At 37.4% G+C, this 24,117-nt stretch overlaps 1 protein-coding gene across 6 annotated transcripts in view; it reads left to right on the plus strand.

Annotated features, from left to right (window-relative positions):
* The window catches only part of STXBP5L (syntaxin binding protein 5-like), a 335,496-nt gene that overhangs the window by 298,271 nt on the left and 13,108 nt on the right, over window positions 1-24,117 (plus strand). For all 6 annotated transcript variants that reach the window (XM_010845396.1, XM_010845399.1, XM_010845394.1 and 3 more), the window contains 4 exons: window positions 3,317-3,487; window positions 6,145-6,384; window positions 18,764-19,124; window positions 23,050-23,215. In XM_010845396.1, coding sequence (XP_010843698.1) covers window positions 3,317-3,487; window positions 6,145-6,384; window positions 18,764-19,124; window positions 23,050-23,215 — 938 coding nt within the window. The remainder of the gene's footprint in view (window positions 1-3,316; window positions 3,488-6,144; window positions 6,385-18,763; window positions 19,125-23,049; window positions 23,216-24,117) is intronic.

Here is a 24,117-nt window from a genome sequence, read left to right on the forward strand (position 1 = left end):
TTCATGCATTGAAGAAGGAAATGACAACCCACTCCAGTGTTCTTGCCTGGAGAATCCCAGGGACGGGGGAGCCTGGTGGGCTGCCATCTATGGGGTCACACAGAGTCAGACACGACTGACATGACTTAACAGCAGCAGCATGTGATACATAGCACAATGTACCTATAAGTTTATGCTGAATTGTAAAGGATAGCTGGCTTCCAATTTTTATCTCTTACTAAAACTACAGTGAATAATTTTATCAATAGAAGTTTTTGTATTTAGTATCATTAATAGAAATTTTCAGAATGACTATGTCTGGGCTACAACCAAATTTCTTCATAAGTGTTTTATAGTATTCATATCTGTCTTGAATATTTACTGTACTAAGAAAAAAATATTAAGCAAATTTATTATATTAAAAAAAAATTTAAGCTACAAAAAGAAATCCTTTAAGTTAATCAGCCCTATTGAAGACAGAAGAATATGGCCAAAGACTCTGAGTTGCCCTGATATGGTAATGTCAGCCAGACCTCATGAGTCAACCATAAGATGGGGAAAATTGGGCCATACAGGGGGTAGGGAAAAAAACAGACCAGCATGTTGAGTAATCTAATAATTGATACTACCCTATTATAAGCTCAAATGAAACAATGTTCACAAAAAACAGCCACCAAAAGATGGTAATAGGTAGGCAGGCACTTTCACTTAGCAAGTCCAAAGAGTCCTGGCTAGGTGAACAAATTTTACTATTTTCAGAGCTCTGCCATGTATTCTTGAACCTAGATGAGTGTGAAGAGGGCTGTAACTCATCCCAAATTACTCCGAATAAGCCCTCAAACAAGCTTTCACACCTGGGTAGATCCTAACTGATATGCCCGGAGCAGCGTGGCTTATATTTGCAGTTTGTATCCCTAAAGTAATTGCCGTTGGGAGCAGGAGGAGACGGGGACACCAGAGGATGAGATGGCTGGATGGCATCACCGACTCGATGGATGTGAGTCTGAGTGAACTTTGGGAGTTGGTGATGGACAGGGAGGCCTGGCATGCTGCAGTCCATGGGGTCGCAGAGTTGGACATGACTGAGCGACTGAACTGAACCTACTCTATGTCTTTGTTGGTACCGGCTGTTGCCCTCAGTGTTTTTCCTATTTATAAGACTAGATTCAATAGTGAAGGAGAGGCAGAACTCTTGACTTCTGCTTCCCCATAGCTAACTTATCATGTGATATTTATGCCTTTCTGTCTGATAAATCTGTGTTAATATGGAAGACAACTGGTCCCAAGAGACTAGGAGCTCAATGAATATTACATAAGCTACTCCTAAACCCTCCTAAATACATCATCAAAATTGCTAATCCTTACCAAATATATTAGCTGACCCAATGGCCTAGTTTTTAAGCATACAGACACTAAGTGATAAAAATCTGGATTAGAATCCTGACTCCATGAGTACTGCTTATGTAACATTAGATAATTTTCTGAACATTTTTTGACCTTCATTTTCCTCATCTGCAAAATCAGGATAGAGCACCTACCCTGCATAGTTGTTGTGAAGATTAAATCAGTAATGTGTGTAAAATGCCTGGCATTGAAGTATTCAATAAATGTTAACTCATTAAAAAAAAATAGTAAAACACACTAGTGCATTTAAATGGTGAAACCTAATTCTCATCTTTGCACTAACTACAAGGGGATCCAGAGAATGTATATTTTAAGTTTTCAAATTCCTCAATATAGAAAAGCTGTAATGGAGTGGATACTGAGTGCCAGTTCCCATGTCCAATATGAACATTAAACATGGTTCTGTTTAACTCTGTCCTTTGAATAGCCAAAGAAGCACATTTTATTTTTTATTTTTTAAAATTTTATTTTATTTTTTAACTTTACAATATTGTATTGGTTTTGCCATATATCAAAATGAATCCGCCACAGGTATACATGTGTTCCCCATCCTGGACCCTCCTTCCTCCTCCCTCCCCATACCATCCTTCTGGGTCGTCCCAGTGCACCAGCCCCAAGCATCCAGTATCGTGCATCGAACCTGGACTGGCGACTCATTTCATATATGATATTATACATATTTCAATGCCATTCTCCCAAATCATCCCACCCTCTCCCTTTTCCACAGAGTCCAAAAGACTATTCTATACATCAGTGTCTCTTTTGCTGTCCCGTATCCAGCGTTATTGTTACCATCTTTCTAAATTCCATATATATGTGTTAGTATACTGTATTGGTGTTTTTCTTTCTGGCTTACTCTGTATAATAGGCTCGTTTCATCCACCTCATCAGAACTGATTCAAATGTATTCTTTTTAATGGCTGAGTAATACTCCATTGTGTGTATGTACCATAGCTTTCTTATCCATTCATCTGCTGATGGACATCTAGGTTGCTTCCATGTCCTGGCTATTATAAACAGTGCTGTGATGAACATTGGGGTACACGTGTCTCTTTCAATTCTGGTTTCCTCAGTGTGTATGCCCAGCAGTGGGATTGCTGGATCATAAGCACATTTTAAAATGTATTCTGAATATTGTTGATCTATGAGATGATGTTTCAAATAATATGTGTTAGCATTGACTATTTTAGTGCAATTATTCCAAATTTTTAAATTCTATCAGAACAGATAAATTCACAGGCTCTAAAATAAACAGTACTATTTGGTCTTAGACTTGAGCAACTTTAGTGGAATAGTTGGAGTTCAAAATGGCAGTAATAATGTCAAAACAAAAATGACAGTAGTAATTTATCTTTGTTCAGTTTACTATATACCAGGAAGTTTCTGGCATATAACATGTTATCACAAAAGCTCCATGAGTTAGACAGTAATAGTCCCAATCAAGAGGAAACTAAACTATGAAGTCTGCAAAAATGTATACAACCAGTAGGTGGTAGAACTGGGATTTGAGCCCAGGCAGTCTGGCTGTAGAGTCAATATCCTTATGTACCATTCTCAACTTTGCAGTAAAATGCTTCCGTTCTATATTTTAAACCCTAAGCACTTGAAGTTCTTCCAAAACTTATATAAATAGGTGTATATTTACATTATGCAGAAGAAAGTCTAGTACTATAACCTATTTTGTACTGCCATTAAATGGCAGAATACATAATGAAAATATAAATTTTAACTATGTTAGATTTTAAAGATGAATATATTTAATCATTATGAAAAATCTGGCTAGCTATTGAAATTATGACTAAAACAAGGACTTAGCCATCTTTAAATGGTTTAAAAACAAGGAATTCTCCCTCCATTTATTAATCTACACACTTATTCCCTTATATTAAGAATTAATTATGATATTTATGTTGCCTTCTTCCTTTTGGTACAGACCACGTAAATGGACACTGCACAAGTCCCACTTCTCAGAGCTGCAGTTCTGGAAAACGACTTTCCAGTGCTGATGTTTCAAAAATAAATCGCTGGGGTCCTGGAAGACCACCATTTCGAAAAGCACAGTCAGCTGCTTGCATGGAGATTTCTTTGCCAGTTACAACAGAAGGTAGGTTAAACATATGGATTTTTGTGGATACAATTGAAATTTGACATACCACGGGAATTAGGAGCTGAGGGACAAGGGATTGTGGTCACATGTAAAAATATGAAAAGCTGGTTAACTCTAGACAATGAGCAACTGAGAACCTGGTCGGGCTGTAGCCATGAATCCAGATCCATTCCTCACTACACCTCTTTCATCTCTAAAACCAGAATGCTTCTGTTTATGGGTAGGTTTCCATCTCTTCTGTACAAAGTGAGACCTATGTATTAATCTGTTCTGTATACTCCTACTTTCTTTCCATCTCAACAGTAAGCCTCTTGGTATTTCTATCTGTAGACAATTATTTACTGTCTTATAACCTTTGTTTCCTCAACTATTAAGAGAATGTGACCAAGAAAAAGGCAAGACATTAAATTCTAGTTTGCAATCTTATGTTTTAAAAAGAGAGGATTATTTGCTTATTTATGGAATTAGCGTTGGGGACAGGGAATATAAAGTACATGAGTCAGAAGGCCTAGATTAAGAAAGATAAAAAAAAAAAAAAAAAAGGAGGAATCCTGTAACTGCTGCAGGTGGCTCAGTGGTAAAGAAACCGCCTGTCAATGCAGGAGACACAGGTTCGATTCCTGGACCAGGAAGATCCCCTGGAGGAGAATATGGCAATCCACTCCGGTATTCTTGCCAGGAAAATCCCATGGACAGAGAGAAGCCTGGTGGGCTAGAGTCCATGCGGTCACACAGAGTCAGACACGACTGAGCACGCATACAACTTCTGCTACTGCCTTTCTGATAAAAAGCTTTGGGACTAGAAATAGAAAAAATGTAATCTTAGGAATATGCTATGGTAATTCTGTGCTATAAAGTAATTCACCATTTGTGAGTGTGCTCAGTCGCTGAGTCATGTCTGACTTCACAACCCCATGGACTGTAGCCCTCCAAGCTCCTCTGTCCATGGAATTTTCCACGTAAGAATACTAGAGTGGGTTGCCATTTCCTCCTCCAGGGGATCTTCCTGACCCTGTCTCTTGCATCTCCTGCATTGGCAAGCGGATTCTTCACCACCGTGTCACCTGGGAAGCCCAATTCACCATTTACCACTCCTCTAAAAATTTGACAGTAATGATCTGTATTATTCAAATTTTAAAAATAAAATTTTTAGGCACTTTCCTGGCAGTCGAATGGTTGAGACCTTGCACTTGCACTGCAGAGGGCATGGAATCTGATTCCTGGTCAGGGAACTAAGATTCCACATATAGAAGTGGCATGGTCAAAAATTTTTTTAAAAATGGAATTTTTAGCTTTTTAACATTCCACCATATTAAGTCTGGTGGAATCAGACTTAATATCATAAGCATGCATATGATCTTCTCTTTCACAGGTATCTATGAGTAGCAATTTTGAATGTTGATGAACCATGAATGGAAAATTTTTGAAACATTAGCTAGGAATGTAAGGAAAGTGTAAAGGCTGTAAATGAATTAGTAGTTTCAGTCACTGGACTGAGCTGGGGATTTTGAGTTTTAGACATTTCTAACTCTAACGTGTTGATTTGGGGAAAATTACATCTCTATCTCCAAATCTGTAAAATACATAGTTTATATCTGTGTTCCCTCTCAAATCTAAATTCTATTAAAAAGTTATTTTTATAAACTTGCTGAAGGATAGAGAAGGGAAAATTAGGAATACTCTATTTTGGTTTGTAGAAAAAGAATAGTCTGAGGAGCTTTAATATTTAACTTTATTGTATATTATTTTATTATATATTATCTCTTTATAAAAATGAGTTATCATTTCCTATCAAAATGGAAAGGAGAGGGAAGGCAGTAGAAAGAATATGAGGAACTTGTACCCTGGAGTGATGATAAGAACAATACAACTTTCCTATGTCATTTACCTGAGGTGGTGAGTTTCTGCTTGTTGGAGTATACACCATGTGTAAAAGTTGATGAGAAGGAGAACTTGAAGCCACCGGTTTCCTTTTCACTGGACTGAAGCCCTCTCAGAAAGATGACCACACTCTCAGTGGGGTGGTTCTGTGCCAATTTAGTCATTGGCAAAGCCAAAACTGGATTTAGATTCAAGGTAGGCAGCTTGTAACTAGTTCAGGGAGATATCATTTGTTCAATGTTATATAAATAGTTTAATATTTACAACTGAAATTACTTCAAACATAGCAAAATTAAAGGAATGTATTTACCACAGAACATACATGACCCTTCAGGTAAGTAGCCACAATGTTGTCAGTATATGGGAATTGTCAAGAAGTCATTAGGAATACTTTTAGTAATTGAGAGAACGGAGAGAAGCATAATTAAAACTGTACTAGAAATTCTTGTAATCTTAACTATTTAGACTAAACATATTTTTTCTAAATTAGAGAATTTCAACTAACTTGTGAGGTAAGGTAGAGAAAAAAAACAGTGGACTGCAGCTCTGCAGATTCAAGGCTAGTCCCAGCTCTGCCTGAGTTTATGATTTACACTTCTGGGCTTTTCTTCATCAAAATAAGCTGGTGAACTGCATAAGCTGCCTTCCAGATCAGTTAACACAGAATCAAATTCTACTTCTCCCTCATCATTTTGGTTTTCATGCACTAAGTCTGACTTCACTTGTTCTGGAAACACACTAAAACTTAATTTTTTGTTTTTAAATTTCCATAGAAAGTCGAGAAAATTCCTATAATCGTTCTAGGAGCTCTAGCATCTCCAGCATTGACAAAGATTCTAAAGAAGCGATTACAGCGCTGTACTTCATGGAGTCCTTTGCTCGGAAAAATGACTCTACCATCTCCCCTTGTTTGTTTGTTGGAACTAGTCTGGGAATGGTGTTAATCATCTCCCTAAACCTACCTTCAGCAGATGAACAAAGATTTACAGAGCCGGTCATGGTCCTGCCAAGTGGTAAGAGTTTTCATTTATTCCTTCACTGCTACTTTTTCAAATTTATATAAATGTTTTGTAAAACATTTAACTTGTTTTGATCTGGAGCAAAGATTTACGTATTCTGGATATTAGAAACTATTGAGAACTTTATAAATCATATACTATCTCAACTATTGCAGTTTACCTTCCTGCATGGCAAAAATTGTCAACCATTTCTATGGTGGTAATCTGTGGAATTCCCAACCTAAACAGTCCCTTGGGAAATAAGTTTCTGAAAAGCATTTAGGAAAGCCTTAAGGCAAAAGTTTAAAATTTTTAATTTTATTTTTTAACTGTACAATATGAATTGAAGCATTTATCTAATGTTCCATGCCAGATCAGAGCCTATGAGTGTTTTACATCATCCCTAAAGAATTCAGATGATTAAACTAGAAGCATTCTGACTTGAGCTGGCTTTCTAAATTCTTTGATAATCTCTTCATCTTGTTTTGAAGCCATGCCTCAAAATTTCTTCCATTTTTATTGTAGTACCTAGAGAATTTGACCCCAGTTATGAGTATTGCTGCTAAAGTATATGTCTAAAGTATATGTCTGCTAAAGTATACGTCTTCCTACTTTTTCCCTCTTGAAGAGACGTGATTCCTTCTGTTACTCCTTTGTGTATTTTAAAATTTATTCTTATCAATAACTTTTACTCTTTTCCATATATGAAAAAACTATCTGAAAAACATTTCTAAAGTAAAAATAATTTTATTAATATATAGAATAAGGGATTTCATTTTATTTTTATTTTTTTTAATTTTATTTTATTTTTAAACTTTACATAATTGTATTAGTTTTGCCAAATATCAAAATGAATCCATCACAGGTATACACGTGCTCATTTTAAAAGAACACATATGGCATGATAGGTTAGATAGAGTTGTGTTTTCTTTGTTAACCGGAATGCTAAATTCATATAGATGGATTGTTACTGTGGGAAGAATATTCAGCTCTCTACTAGTGAGGCAAATTCAGATAAATGTATTGTGTGTGTGTGTGGCCTAAACAACACGAGTTTATTTTCTCACACTTCTGGAGGCTAGAGGACCAAGATTAAGGTGCTGGCAGGCCTGGTTTCTTCTGAGGCCTCTGTCCTTGGCTTGCAGTTGGCTACACTCTCACCATATTCTCACATGACTGTCTCTTTGTGTGCTTGTACCCCTGGTGTTTCCTAATCTCTTAGACATTTGGATGAGGGCTCACCCTATCAGGCTCATTTTAGCTTAATCACCTCTTTAAAGGCTTTGTCTCAAATATGATCACATTCTGAGGAACTGGGGTGTAGGCCTTCAGTGCATGAATTTGATAAAGGGAGGAGGGGAAAAGATCCAGCCCATAAAATGCACTGTATTTTAAAAGTTACTCATTAGCACCACTATATTTTAATTATAAACATATTTCACAGTAAGAAAACGTCTTTTACTGTACTCTTTATTTTAAAGAAATAGGAATAATTCTCTTATGATTAAGAGAGAGCCAGATCAGTAAGGTCATAATGATTTTTTAAGTTTTAGTTCAATCCATTTTTTAACTCAATACATTTTTATACAGATTGGATATCTAATACATGGCACATATTCCTCAAATATTTAAAGGTAAAAATCAAACCCCTGTATACACAAGCGTACAACTGTGAGTGAAAGACAATTTTCTAGTAAGAGATATTCTAAAAAATATGGTTTTCTATGCCACAAGCATGGAAATAAACAAGTCTCTGGAACTAGTTTAATGAATCAGTACCATAGGAAAGTTCTTCAACATTCTTAGCAAATAGACTTAAAATGATGGGAAAATACAAAGTGAGTAGAGATTTAACTTAATATTTGGGCATCTGGTTCATAAGTATTTGCAAACCTCCTTAAAGAGAGATAATGGGAAGCTATCTTCTCCAAGTTTCTACGCCAGCCTTCTTTCAAGACTTTGGTTATTATATCAGCGTCATTTTATCACGTTAACAAATGCACCACGAACACACAAGGTGCTGGTAACAGAGCAGAGGACAGAGGGCGTGTGGGAACGCTCTCTACCACATGCTCGATTTTCTGTAAAACCTAAGACTGCTCTAAGAAAAATTAAGTCTACGAACTTAAAAAAGCAGTACCTGTAAGGCAGAAAACTGAGTCCAGGTTCAGATTTGTTTTATAGTTAACCACTGAAAGAGAAAAAGCCTAATTGGAAGGCATAATTTATGACAATAAAAAGAAAAAGGATGGAGTTCCAGAGAAGACAGAAAGCCAATTCAGATTTAAAGTAGAAAACCCATCCTCTCCTCCCTCACATCCCACTTCCTGACTCCGTCTTCACCTTCTTCCTAGTATCTACTCTGCATCACATCCCTGTTCCACTCATCTCTGTCCTATTGTAGTGCTCTAGATTATGGGAACCATTTTAAAAGGTGTGGAGTTAGAGGCATTTCCCTCTTTCATAGTCAGTGCTAAAGTGGGTGACATGCTTTTAGGCCCTGAATGGGTTTTCCTGTCAAAACATTGTTAAATTACCTTTTATCAGATGGCCTAGAAAAATTTGAGTCTAGCAATTTCCTGAAAATACAATCCATTTTGAAATTTATTCATCCATTTTTTTCAACATATGTTTCCCAAACTCATACTAATTAATTAGGCATTGGGCATGCAATAGTGATCAAGACACAATGATTTTTATTCTCAGATTATTTGCAGGGAAGAACAAAAGTAACCAAAAAATTACAATTAGGGAAGTAAATAATACTGTGGCAGCATGGGAGGGGGATTTGGGGAAGACCTCTCTCACAAAGCCTCTGTCTGAAGTGGGAACAGGTTTAGAAGGGAGCTCTGCCCAGTGCTGATATTTAAGAGAAATTCAGAAAAGCATAAAAAACCTAGAGGTAGCACAGCTGAGTCAGTTCTAATGAAGTTGAAGAACTAGAGCCTATAATACAGAACGAAGTAAGTCAGAGAAAAACAAGTATCATATATCAATGTGTATGTATGGAATCTGGCTAAAGATGGTACTGATGAACCTATTTGCAGGGCAGCGATGGAGATGCAGAGAACAGACTTGTGGACCCAGCAGGGGAAAGAGAGAATGGGACAAACAGAGAGTAGCATGGAGGCATATACATCACCATATGTAAAGTAGATAGCCAGTGGGAATTTGCCATATGACTTAGGGAGCTCAAACCATTGCTCTGTGACAACCTAGAGAGGTGGGATGGAGTGGGGCATGGAGGGAGGCTCTAGAGGGAGGCAGGGAAAATATTTATACCTATGGCTGATTCATGTTGATGTATGGCAGAAACCAACACAATATTGTAAAGCAATTATCCCCTAATTAAAAATAAAGATTTTTAAAAGGAGACCAAAAAATGAAAAACAACAACCTAGCGGTAAAAAGAGCATGACATAGCTAAAACTTAGAGCTACAATGGTGCTGAGGCTGGAAAAACAGGCAGGGGAATAGAGTATCTTAAGACCTGAAGAGAGGAAAAAAAAAAAAAAAGACCTGAAGAGACTTCCTAGATCTCTGGAGGTTTGTTGTTGTGTACAAAGATTATTATATGGCATGCTTTTTTAATCTAAAATACTGGTGGTTAAATTTTGTAATTGTAAAAAAAAAAAATTGTAATTGTAAAAACTCCAAATACAGAGGAAGAAGGTAAATGAAAATTCTTCCATGAGCAAACTCTCCCCCTGTCTGTCCCATCTCCACCCCCCATACTTCTGCCCCTAGGAATTTTACTCTCCAACAGTAATTCTGTGAGAAATTTGCAGAGATTCTAACTTCAAAGCTCCTTTATTGAAGTATAATTGACATACAAAAAAATACATATTTATTGTATGCAACTTGATGAGTCTGGAGATAAGTAAACATCCATGAAACTATGACCACAATCTATGCCATAAACATTCATCACTTCCAACAGCTTCCTACCCCTGTAATTTTGAGACTCATTTTAAATTTATCTCATTTCTGTGTAATGCTTTGTGCTACCTGCTAACAAATTATTCTGTAATTATCAATTCTGCCACATGACGTGCCTATCACTGATTTGTAAAAAAAAAAAAAAAAAAAAATTATTTTCATGCTTCAATATCAAACTCAAACTCATGATTAAACTGAAGAGTCTCCATAATAAATTCATTCTCTTTACCCCTGAACTGTTTTTTTTGTTTGTTTCTATTCTCCCCATTTCTGTTACTAGTTCCACAATACTTAATGACTTCCATCACTTCCATTTCTTTCACTTACTCTGATTCCTTTTACTTAACTCTGCCTCTGTACTGGTCTTAATTCCAGTATTGTCTTCATCTCCTGATTTTTATGCACCATATTCTGATACCTTCACTTATCCATAGAAGCAATTTCTTGGAAATCCCAGCCTTGTTCTACCTCTTTAATCTGATTTCCTGCTACTTTCCAGCACCAGTTCCCTGGTCCAGCCAGTCTTATTTCTTCTCATTTCTCTTTGCCACCTGTCAATCATCCATCATTATTAGATGTCATATGAACTTTTATATTTGTTGTCAAAATTTTGGAAAACTTGTATCAAGTTTCTTGGGAGCTATAGATTTGAAAGAATTAGAATAATTTTCTACAGACTAGCTTTTAGCTCCATCCATTTTAAATTTCAAATCTTGTTTGTTCTACATTATTTGTTTCTATTGTTGACATAATATATAATTTGTAATATGCTCTTCAGCCCCGCACTTTCATGTCAGATTAATGCTGAGTTGTATCACGGTAGTAGGAGCTTTCCTGCGAGCCATCGCTATACCTAGACACAGTAGTGACAGTGAATCATCTATTAATACATAAATCTACTAAACTCAAACTAAATGTATCTCCATCTTTTTTGCTCTTTTCGTATACTGAGGATATGACTAACTTACTAATTCAGTTTTTGATTATGTATTATATAAGCTTAGATATGTTTTCAGATGTATATTCTCAACACTGTAAAAGTATGCCAGAGATTATCTTCTTACCTTTTTAACTGTTATTTTTCTTACCATATTCTTGTTTTGTCCTTTGCCTGCTGACAGAAATATCTCATAGACTTACCCTCTACTCTAGACTTCCTAGCCTACTCCCTATGTCAGGCTTACTTGCCAGCATTTAATTCCTTTAAAATCCAGCTATCTGATGAAGAACAATTAAATTAATTTATGCAAACATACAAATGAACAAATGTGCTCTCAAGATATAGTATGAAGCTAGTTAATAGGCTTTGTCTGGAAATTAGTTAAAATGAGAAGGATGTATGGTTTTTAATCTCAAGTCTAAACCTTGATAAGAAATTTCATCACCTGATTTCTGTGCACCATATTCAGTTAGGGCCTTTCCATATAAGACATATATATTTTAAACATATTTGTGAAATTCATACATTGTATCTTACAAACTTCATTAAAAATAGATACCATAAAAATATAGTTCAAATGTAACGATTGTATTTGACTGAACAAGTAAAATCACAGACTAATACAGAAAAATAAACATACTCTCCACTTGCAGCAGCTGTTTGTTGTTTACAGTTCCTGTTACTAGTTATACTGAATGTGTTTATAGCAATTCTATTTTTCCCAAAGTAAATGTACTGTCACTTGAAACTGCTGAGTATAAAGTATGAAATCTGAGTCTTTAACAGCTAGACACATGGAACTATTAAGATTTTTAGATATTAAAAAAGCAAAATAAAATGCTCTCCAAAAACAAATGAAATCTCACATACCATTTTGTCACATGCTGTTGTCATGAATTCAAACTTTTTCCGGAATTTCTTTTATGGAGAGATTAAAAGAACATCTCTCTTTGTGAAAATCGAATGGTCTAGATATATAGTTCTTTATAATACAGTAGGATAACCTAGAAGAAATGGATAAACTCCTAACGACATACAAATATCAAGACTGAATCATGAAGAAATAGAAACTCTGAATAGACCTGTAACTAATAAGGATATTTGATCAGTAATAATAATAAAAAAAACTCTCAACAAAGAAAAGCCCACTTCTCTTTTTTAAAGGACTTTTTTCACATTAACTTATCTTGGTTGTCTGGACAACAAATTCTCATCAACAATATGGCAATGTGCACTAAAGCACTAAATCACTGCATTTTAGAGTGACAGAGCACCTAGAGATTTATTCTAGAAGCCATCACTTTAATCTGTGTCAGAACCACTTGAAGGGTTACAGCACAGATTGTAACACTCTGGCTCCATTCCCAGAGTTTCTAATTCAGCTGGTCTGGGTTGGTGTCTGAAAATTGTTTAACAAGCCACAAGTGATACTAATACAAATGCAGTTTTGCATGCTGGGATGAAAAAACAACAGCCCTTCCTCCTGCTGGGTTTTTCCTTTGTGTCTCCTCCTCCTTTACTTTCATACAACTACCACACTCAACACTTCTGACACCAGATAAGTGGAGGCCTTCTCCACAAACAAGTCTGAGATACCAGCTGAGTATTCCACAGTTTGACTGAATTTGGACACTGTCCACATGGAGATGGCCCCACAGGGTAATGGCTCTGTAACCCCCGCCTTCAGATGCCAATACCAAGACAAGTCAAGGTTGTCACCTATTCTTCTGACCAAGAAGACCTGAGGCTTCCACAGCCCCCTTCTCCAGTTCAATCAGTTTTCTAGAGCCACTCAAAGAACCTCAGAAAAACTTTCACTTACTGTTTAGCAGTTTCTTATAACAGGATATAGCTGAACATCTGATGGGAGATGCATAGGGCAAGGAATGTAGGGAGGTACATGAAGCCACCTCTTCCATGCCTTCTCCAGGAGTGTCACTCTCCCCACACTACTACCTGCTCCTTAACCCGGAAGCTCTTCAAACCACCACCACCCCACCTTTGGGTTTTTAATATGGTTTCCTTACACAGATGTGATTAATTAAACCAATGGTGATTGAATTCAATCTCCAGCTTGTCTCTGTGCCCCAGAGGTGGGGGTAGGGCTGAAAGTGTTAACCTTCTAATCACCTGGTTGGTTCCCCTGGCAACCAGTACCCAACCTTAGGTGAGACTCCAAAATCACCTTATTAACATAATGAAAGACACCTGTATTGTTCTTGTCAGGCAATTCCAAGGATTTTAGGAGCACTATACCAGAAACAGGGACAAAGACCAAATACATACTCATCATAAATCATAACATCATGCATATATAATATGGTTAATCACAATCCTGGTTCCTAAATTTAATTCTGTTTGCCAGGTGGCTCAATGGTAAAGAATCAGCCTGCCAGTGAAGGAGATACAGGAGACATAGGTTTGATCCCTCAGTCGGGACGATCCCCTGGATAAGGAAATGGCAACCCACTTCAGTATTCTTGCTTGGAAAATACTATGGACAGAGGAGCCTGGCAGGCTGCAGTCCATGGAGTCGCAGAGAGTACGACATGTCTGAGTGACTGAGTGCACACACACAAACATACACTTTATTTCTATACCTGTGTAGCTAAATACGGCTGGAGAAAAATAATCAGACTAAACAGTCTCATTTTGAAATAAATCATCAACAACCTCTGGTGGGTTCCTGTGCTGCTGGGGAGTCATACTATAATACTCTAGTCTTCTCTCCACCCTTAACAATTACATACTTTCTCCACTCTCCTCAGAGCTTTAATACCTTCTCCACTGTTTTCAATCTCAGCAATGACCATGTCTTCTTTCATTGAGAAAACAATCAGATGAGAACTGCAGCAGCTGCCACCATCACCAAGATTGCTACCTTCTTTCCTATTATTGTGACTAAGCTGTGTAAACTCCTGACTTGGTGAACATCTCCACTTATACACTAGATTCTATTCCCTTTCACCTACACAAGAAAGTCAATCCAGCAATTTTCCTGTTTCCTTTATATATTTATCTATTAGATCAACATACAAACATGCTGTTATTTCTCCCACTAAAAGAGAAAAATCGTCCTTGAATCTTTGCTCCTACAAATGCCCCATTTCACTGTTTTTGTCTTTAGTGCAAGATTCCTTGAAATATTCAAGTAATACTATTGTTATATTCATTATTTTCAGTTTTATTCTCCCATTCTCTTGAGTGCATTCTGATCAAACTTTCTCTCACACCAATCAACAAAAGCCTCTACAGAGGTCATCACTGACATCACTGCTAAATTCAATTCTCAAGTCACATCTCACCTGAAATAGCAGCAGCTTACTGCACAGCTTACCATTATCCCTACCTTGTAACATTTCACTTTTCGCTTAGATTCCAGGATACGTTATTTACCCAGTTTTCTCCCTACCTCTATAGCTATTCCTTCTCAGTCCCCTTTACTAGTTCCTCTACATTTCACTGGACTTAAAATCAGCACGCTCAAAGACAGAGTCCTTGAATCCTTCCTGTTTTCTATTTATATCCAAGCCCTACATGAAATCAGCCAGCCTTACTACTATAAATGCCACTTGTAATCTCGTGGATCATATATTTATATTTATAGTCTGGGTCCATCCACAAATTCCTGATACAGGTGTCCAATTATTTGACAGCCACTTGGATCTAATAGGGCTTCCCTGGTGGCTCAGATGGTAAAGAATCTACCTGCAATGCAGGAGACCCACGTTCGATCCCTGGATCAAGAAGATCCCCTGGAGAAGGGAATGGCAACCCACTCCAGTATTCTTGCCTGGAGAATGCCATGGAAAGAAGCCTGGCGGGCTACAGTCCATGGACTAGCAAAGAGTTGGACTGAGCAACTTACATTTTCACTTTTCACTTTTGGATCTAATAAGTATTTCAAACTTATGTCCCAAACTGAGTTCCTAATATTCCTTTGCTGTCTTCCATAGTTTTTCCATATCTATTAATGACAATTCCATCCTTCCAGTTTCTCAGGTCAAAATAAATACTTGTTGATTGAATGATAAAGATTTTAGTGGGAAAGACTGATAATTTGGAAAGCTAGAGTAAGGCACACTTCTAGCCAGTAAGACCTCTTTTAAGTGGAAAATCCTCATTAGTTATCTGTGAATTATTTACTGTAGACTGAACTGTTGCCGGGAGAAATATCAATAACCTCAGATATGCAGATGATACCACCATTATGGCAGAAAGTGAAGAGGTACTAAAAAGCTTCTTCATGAAAGTGAGAGGAGAGTGAAAAAGTTGGCTTAAAGCTAAACATTACGAAACGAAGATCATGGCATCTGGTCCCATCACTTCATGGCAAATAGATGGGGAAACAGTGGAAATAGTGTCAGACTTTATTTTTCTGGGCTCCAAAATCACTGCAGATGGTGATTACAGCCATGAAATTAAAAGACGCTTACTCCTTGGCAGGAAAGTTATGACCAACCTAGATAGCATATTCAAAGGCAGAGACATTACTTTGCCAACAAAGGTCCTCTAGTCAAGGCTATAGTTTTTCCTGTGTTCATGTATGGATGTGAGAGTTGGACTGTGAAGAAGGCTGAGCGCAGAAGAATTGATGCTTTTGAACTGTGGTGTTGGGGAAGACTCTTGAGAGTCCCTTGGACTGCAAGGAGATCCAACCAGTCCATTCTGAAGGAGATCAGCCCTGGGTGTTCTTCGGAAGGAATGATGCTGAAGCTGAAACTCCAGTACTTTGGCCACCTCATGTGAAGAGCTGTCTCATTGGAAAAGACTCTGATGCTGGGAGGGATTGGGGGCAGGAGGAGAAGGGGATGACAGAGGATGAGATGGCTGGATGGCATCACTGACTCGATGGACATGAGTCTGAGTGAGCTCCGGGAGTTGGTGATGGACAGGGAGGTCTGGCATGCTGCAATTCATGAGGTCACAAAGAGTCGGACACAACTGAGTGACTGAACTGAACTGTTAACATTTTATTACAGAAGTTCGTAAATTTAAGCTTCCTGTAATGTGCATTTCTAAAATAGTAAGTTTGTAATTCTGACTTGATTAAGCTTTTTTTTTTTTTTTTTAAGTTAGAAAAGACTAAAGACAGAATCATAAGATTAATAATACAGTGGTGGGATTCTCAGGTGGCTCAGTGGTACCAAAGCAGGAGCCACAGGAGACTTGGGTTCAATCCCTGGGTCAGGAAGGTCCTCTGGAGGAGGAAATGGCAACCTACTCCAGTATTCTTGCCTGGGAAATCCCATGAACGAGGAGCCTCGTGGACTACAGTCCATGGGGTTGCAAAGAGTCAGACACGACTGAGCACACACACAAACATGCACAGGGAAAACTTAAACCTTGTATAAAACTAATGAAAAGGATATAATCAGAGCATTCTTACCACAAATTAGGAAACAAAGCAGATATTTGGGCAAGGCAACTTATTAAGGAACAGTCATTTTGATACTGACAGCTTTGTAAGCATCAGGAGTAAAGAAAATGGCTTCCAAAATGTAGATTTCTTGTTGGTTTTTTTTTTTAACCTACTTTGGGATATCTCTAAATTGAGGGTGTTGTTAATATATACTTCAGAAAGTTTTTCCATGCTATGCAGCAATGGAAATATGGAAGCTTTTTTTTTTGGAATAGAAGGATCACTCCTAGATGAATACTAATTAAATCATTCATCATAGCCCTTGGCAGACATTTTCCTCCTTGGTAGGTTGAGAGCTGGTCTTTCATACCTTGACCCTCAGATTACAGCACCTGAGCCCTTGCTCCCTTATCCCTGTCAGACATTTACAGGCTTCTTGGTTTTAAAAGTGGGTTTAAAAAACACAACTGAGATGTTAAAGCATCTAAACATGTTACTTTGAATTTTATAAATTTTTAATACTTAATAAAGTATTTTCTAAATGGAATGTATTTGTATAATACCCTTTCCAAGTCTCTGGTACATGTACACTCTTGAGGTATGGCAGCCTGGGATAGCTTCCTTATTCTCTCTACGTGCGTGCTCAGTCACTCAATCGTGTCCAACTCTTGGCAGTCCCATGGACTGTAGCCCTCCAGGCTCATCTGTGCAATTTTCCAGGCAACGATACTGGAGTGAGTTTCCGTGCCCTCCTCCATTACTCTCTACACGATGTCAAAGGACAAAGGAAAGAAAAGGCTGCTCAGGCACTGCTTAGGGAAGAGTCTGGAAGTGTCCAAAGGTCAATCTATCCCAAGTTACCTAAGTCTTTGCAGTATCCAATCTCTGGGACTGGTAAAAAATCACCCATAGGTAATAATCTGGCATGGATGTTCAACCTTGGAGAATCCAGGTGAGTAAACCATTTTTCTGTATCAAAGATGCATAAGCCTGAGTAAACACCAAATTCAGTTTGTTTTTTAAAAAATACAATCAAAATTGCTAGCATGAACTAGATATTTAAATTTCATGAAGTATTCTGAGTATTCATTTTCAGAAGAAGAAAAATAGTATTTTCTAGTGAATGAGTCTATAAAGAAATGGAATCAGATGGCATGATTATCTTTTCAGTTGAAGTTATTCAGTAAATTAAAATTATAAATTTTCTGAAATTTGTTAAAAAAAAAAAAAAAGTATTTTAATGAAGAAGGCAATGGCAACCCACTCCAGTACTCTTGCCTGGAAAATCCCATGGATGGAGGAGCCTGGTAGGCTGCAGTCCATGGGGTTGCTAGGAGTCATACACGACTGAGCCACTTCACTTTCACTTTCATGCATTGGAGAAGGAAATGGCAACCCACTCCAGTGTTCTTGCCTGGAGAATCCCAAGGACTGGGGAGTCTGGTGGGCTGCTGTCTATGGGGTCGCACAGAGTCAGACACGACTAAAGTGACTTAGCAGCAGCAGTATAGTATAGTGAAAGGATACTGCTGCTGCTGCTAAGTTGCTTCAGTTGTGTCCGACTCTGTGCGACCCCATAGACGGCAGCCCACCAGGCACCCCCATCCCTGGGATTCTCCAGGCAAGAACACTGGAATGGGTTGCCATTTCCTTCTCCAATGCATCAAAGTGAAAAGTGAAAGTGAAGTCGCTCAGTCATGTCCAGCTCTTTGCGACCCCATGGACTGCAGCCTTCCAGGCTCCTCCATCCTTGGGATTTTCCAGGTAAGAGTACTGGAGTGGGGTGCCATTGCCTTCTGCTGAAAGGATACGGGATTAGGAATTAGGAAACTTGAGTTCCAGTCCAGGCTCAGTCACTAATTTGTTATGTGTCTTGGCCCAAAACTCATCATCTTCCTGGATCTGTTTTCGTATTAATATAATGAAAGGATTTGATGAGTTGATGTCTTAGGACTCCTTTTAGCATTTACTCATTATGATTCAAAGTTATTGCAGCTGATAAATGCACACATCTACTGATTTATGTGTAATACGGCAATATGACACTATAAATATAAATTATAATATAAAAGAAAAAATTTATCACCCACAGATGAATAGCACCTGTTTTAGAAAGAATTTCATGTGCCAGTGACGTGGAATTGTTTTTATAGGTACATTCCTCTCATTGAAAGGAGCTGTCCTAACATTCTCCTGTATGGACCGAACTGGTGGGTTAATGCAACCACCATATGAAGTTTGGAGGGATCCAAACAACATAGACGAAAATGAGAAATCCTGGAGAAGGAAACTGGTCATGAACTGCCCCTCTCCATCCCAAGAAATAGGAGATCATCAGTACACAATAATCTGTTCAGAGAAACAAGCTAAAGTCTTCTCACTGCCTTCTCAGACCTGCCTCTATGTTCATAACATCACAGAAACATCTTTTATACTGCAAGCAGATGTGGTGGTCATGTGTAACAGTGCCTGCTTGGCATGCTTTTGTGCCAATGGGCATATCATGATAATGAGGTATGTGCTGTCTTTATAAATTATCTGGTAATCATAACAGTGCAAACATGGTAAAATTATAAAAAGTATATGTGTAACATGCAAGATAAATTAAGAAGCAACCTGAGATCATTGTTTCATTATGTTTGTGAATGTTTTATTGCTCAAAAATTTGAGGAGAGTTGGAGTTTATTTTAGGTTTTGTTTGCTAAAAATGCTTTGCATTGTGAATGAAATATATGTTAACTGCCATCAAGGAATCCAAGGAAAGAGTGATTCTCCAGTCATTCACACATTCATTCAACATTTATTGAGCACCTATCTCCCAGATGCTATGCTGGGCACAGGATATATGAAGATGAATAAACCACAGGGAAAAGAAATGAACTGTTACCTTTACTATGTTTCATAGTACACACAAGAATTTTCTATACAGAATTTAACTTTATCCTTATAACTTCTCTAGGACATAGGAAATGAAGTATTATCTGCTTCCTCTATTTTACATGTTAATAAATTTGCCTGAGGTTGCAAGTTTAGGAAAAAGTGAGATCAACACTGAAGAGTATACTAAAAATCATCCCTTTATTTGAACCTGCTGCAGGCTATACATTAAGAAATACACATGGAGGAAGAGTTTGGGGTGGACTTTTGAACTGAAGTCATAGCTATATTGAAGGCTAGGTAGAAACAGATGTGAGGGAATTTTTCTGAATGTAAAACTGATTGGTTGTGAAAGATAATGGAGGTCATTAAATCTCAGGATAAGAAGAGAACTTAAAGGTGAAAATTTTTTGTCATGAACTTGGATAATAGTGATGTCATTAATAGATAAGAAAGTCAGGAGGATTTGGAGAAAATAAGTCTGAGAATGAATACTTAGAATATGAGGTGCGTATATGTCAGCTTGAATAAGTTTAGCAGGCAATTTACAGTCTAGACTCTTAAAAAATAGAGGTGGAAGATTCAGCTGTGGAAATCATCTATGTAAATGCATTAGTGAAAGTTTTGGCAGTGAATGAAATCATCAAAGATAGTATTAAAAAAGAGGAGAAACAGACTTATCTGGGGACAAAAATTGAGGGAGGGGGATGCATATGAATACATCTATATAGTGCCAGAAAGAAAGAAAATCCAGCAAAGGAGATTGAGAAGCAGTCATGAGAGAGCTAGAAAAAGTATCACAGTAACATAACTTCATGAAAAGGATAGAAGAGTATAAAAAAAAAAAGAAAAAAAGGACAGATGACTACCAAAATGATGATCAAGAGTTAAAACAGAAAGATCAAAGAATTTGAGTACAAGAAAAGATACTAGATGTAGATATAAGTGATATTTGAGAAAACAAATCTTTGGAGCACAGTGAAGATAAGACTAAATTTCAAGGGAGGCAAGAATAAAGGCAGTGACACAGATCAGGAATTGACAAAACTATAACCCCACGCAATATCCACTCTACCCTCCACCCAATATAATACTGTATAGCCTGCAAGCCAAAAATGGTTTTTACATTTTCAAATTGTTGAAAAAAGCAGAGAAGAATATTTCATGATATGTGGAAAGTATATGAAATTCACATCTCAGTGTTCATAAAGGTTTGGGGAACACAACCACACCACTTGCTTATATATTGCCCATAAGAAAGAGCGTGTACACAACAGGCAAGAGTTGAGTAGTTGTACCCGAGACCACATGGCCTACAAACCCTAAAATATTTACTATCTGACTCTTTAAAAAAAGTTTGCCAATTCCTGAGACAGAGTTCTTTTGGGAAATTTTGGTAAAAAGAGAGATGAGAGATAGGAAAGTAATTCAAGAGTGAAACTGGGGTTTTGAGAGTGTTTTTATTGTTATATTTTCTTTAATAGGGGAGACATGAGTAGAGGTAGTTAGTGGAGGAAACAGTTTTGAAAAAATAAAAACAATCATTTATAGTCTGCTTATTCTCTTATATGTTTCTTATTCTTTATCTGATTTCTTTTCTCAAATTCTTTTTAGAGATTTCTGATGAGGGCCATTCCAGTCTTGTTTGAAAATAATGACTTAACTCCTAGACATGCCTTAGTTTAGAAGGGAAAAAAAAAATGTGTGTACACTCCCCTAAGCTCACATTTAGTCACTCAAAATTTTTCTTTTAAATTCAAAGACATTACAATATTGTCACAATTGAAATTTTAGCTTGATAGTGATTTTAGCTTGACAGTGATAGTGAGAATTCCAGAAAAAGATCTATTTCTGCTTCACTGACCATGCTAAAGCCTTTGACTGTGTGGATCACAACAAACAGTGGAAAATTCTTCAAAAGATAGGACTACCAAACCACCTTACCTGCCTCCTGAGAAACCTGTATGCTGGTCAAGAAGCAACAGTTAGAACCAGACATGAACTAGCAGATTGCTTCAAAATTGGGAAAGGAGTACATCAAGGTGGTGTATTGTCACCCTGCTTACATGCAGAGTACATCATGAGAAATGGCACGCTGGATGAAGCACAAGCTGGAATCAAGACTGTGAGGAAAAAGATCAACAATCTCAGATACGCAGATGATAATGGCAGAGAGTGAAGAGGAACTAAAGAGGCTTTTGATGAAGGTGAAAGAGGAAAGTAAAAAAACTAGCTTAAAACTCAACATTCAAAAAACTAAGATCATAGCACCCAGTGCCATCACTTCATGGAAAATAGATGGGGAAAAAATGGGAACACTGGCAGATTTTATTTTCTTGGGCTCCAAAATCACTGTGGACAGTGACTGCAGCTATGAAATTAAAAGATGCTTGCTCATTGGAAGAAAAGCTATGACAAATCTAGACAGTATATTAAAAAGCAGAGACATCACTTTGCTAACAAAGGTCTGTATAGTCAAAGCTACGGTTTTTCCAGTAGTCATGTATGGATGTGAAAGTTGGACCATAAAGAAGGCTGAGTGCCTTAGAATTGACGGTTTCGAAATGTGCTGGAAAAGACTCTTGAGAATCCCTTGGACAGCAGGATATCAACACAGGCAATCCTAAAGGAAATCAATGCTGAATATTCATTGGAAGGACTGGTGCTAAAGCTGAAGCTCCAATATTTTGACCACCCAATGGGAAGAGCTGACTCATTGGAAGAGATGCTGATGCTGGGAAAGATTGAGGGCAGGAGGAGGAGGAGGTGACAGGATGAGATGGTTGGATGGCATCACCAACTCAATAGAGATGAGTCTGAGCAAACTCCAGGAGATAGTGAAGGTCAGGGGAGCCTGGCGTGCTGCAGTCCAATAGGTTCCAAAGATTCAGAAACAACTGAGTGACTGAACAACAACAAAATACCCAATCAGTAAGACACCTGAGATGTAGTATTCATTTGGATGTGCAAATTCTGATCTATTGTGTATAACTAATTCTGTAACAGTCCCAGTCATTAATCACACCTTCAGTATAGGTGCCATAAGTCATAGGTGATTTTCATTTTCTGTGTATAGAGGAAGTAAAGGAATGGGGAGGAAAGCCACTCCATTCCCAGGCATAGTGAACTAGACACACATCAGTGTATAACCTCAGACCCAGGAATTTTGCCTTAAAAAGAGACAATGGAGCAAGTATGCAGGCAGCCACTTTCTAGTTATAGTGTTTCTGCCATAATAAAAGATTACAACAGTAGGAACCTGTGAAATGCTGCACAAAGCATTTTGAAATTGCTGGCCAGTGCATTTAATCCAGCCTTCAAGGACATCTGCTAAGTATCTGTGTGGATTAAAATAGAACTGTACCATAATTTTTTGTGAAAATGATTTTACATGAAGTTCTAGTTTACTACCATTGAGACTTCAAGAAGATAAAAAGAAACAACCATAAAATAGTAGTATAAAAATTACTGTTTTATGTAAAGATCATTATATTTTATATATAGAAATTAAAAGCTTCTAACAACTTGATATTGAAATGTGGATTTGGTTTTTTCCATTCAGCCTACCTAGTCTTCGCCCAATGTTAGATGTTAATTATCTGCCACTGACAGACATGCGGATAGCACGGACATTTTGTTTTACCAATGAAGGACAGGCATTATACCTCGTCTCTCCTACTGAAATTCAAAGGTTAACATACAGCCAAGAGATGTGTGATAATCTACAGGTAGGTCATTTATGAATAAACATTGAACGTAGTTGTAAAAAAGACAATGAAAGACAGGTCTAAAAGCTCAAATATTATTAGGCTAGACAATAAACATGCCTGCCCTAGAACATGTTTTGAATATATGTTCATCCTGGTGATGCTACCAAGTTCTACTGTGGTTCCAGATATACACAGAAAAAAAAAAATAAGAAAAAAGGGGATGTGGGAAGAATGTGGCGATCATATATATCAATGGTTGTTCTGTTTATTTCATTGTTTGTTTTGCCTACAATTCACAGTTAATAGACTTAAAAGAAACCTTAATTGTGGGCCATACAAAATAAATATATATCCTATAGGTTAGAAATGGGCATTTGCCTATGGTCATAGCAGTAAGCAGAGCTTAGAAACAAAATAAATGTAAAAGAATTTACTTAATCTTGGATAAGTAAATGTCATAAAATTTTAAAAGACATCCTAAGGATTTAATTGGTTTCTCTCCCTTATTTTAGAGAAAAGAAAACTAAAATTATTACAATATAGAGGTTCACAGTATAAGCTCTGAACTGTTTAAGCTGCATTTTGCCTACTGGTATAACTTTGGCTATTTTACTTAATCTACTTGTATGTTCTACCTCGTGTCCGACTCTTTGCGACCCTGTGGACTGTAGCCTATCAGGCTCCTCTGTCCATGGGATTTTCCAGGCAATAGTACTGGAGTGGATTGCCATTTCCTTCTTCAGGGGATCTTCCCAAACCAGGGATTGAACCCGGGTCTCCCACATTGTAGACAGACACTTTACTGTCTGAGCCACCAGAGAAGTCCTATGTTCTACCTTGAAGCATTACTGTGAGAATTAGGAAAGAATTCATGTAAAGCACTGAGAAGAATGCCTGGAACATACTAAGTTTTAAAAATA

The sequence above is a fragment of the Bison bison genome, unplaced genomic scaffold (genome assembly GCF_000754665.1).
Source record: "Bison bison bison isolate TAMUID 2011002044 unplaced genomic scaffold, Bison_UMD1.0 scf7180017864215, whole genome shotgun sequence".
Lineage (NCBI taxonomy): Eukaryota > Metazoa > Chordata > Mammalia > Artiodactyla > Bovidae > Bison > Bison bison.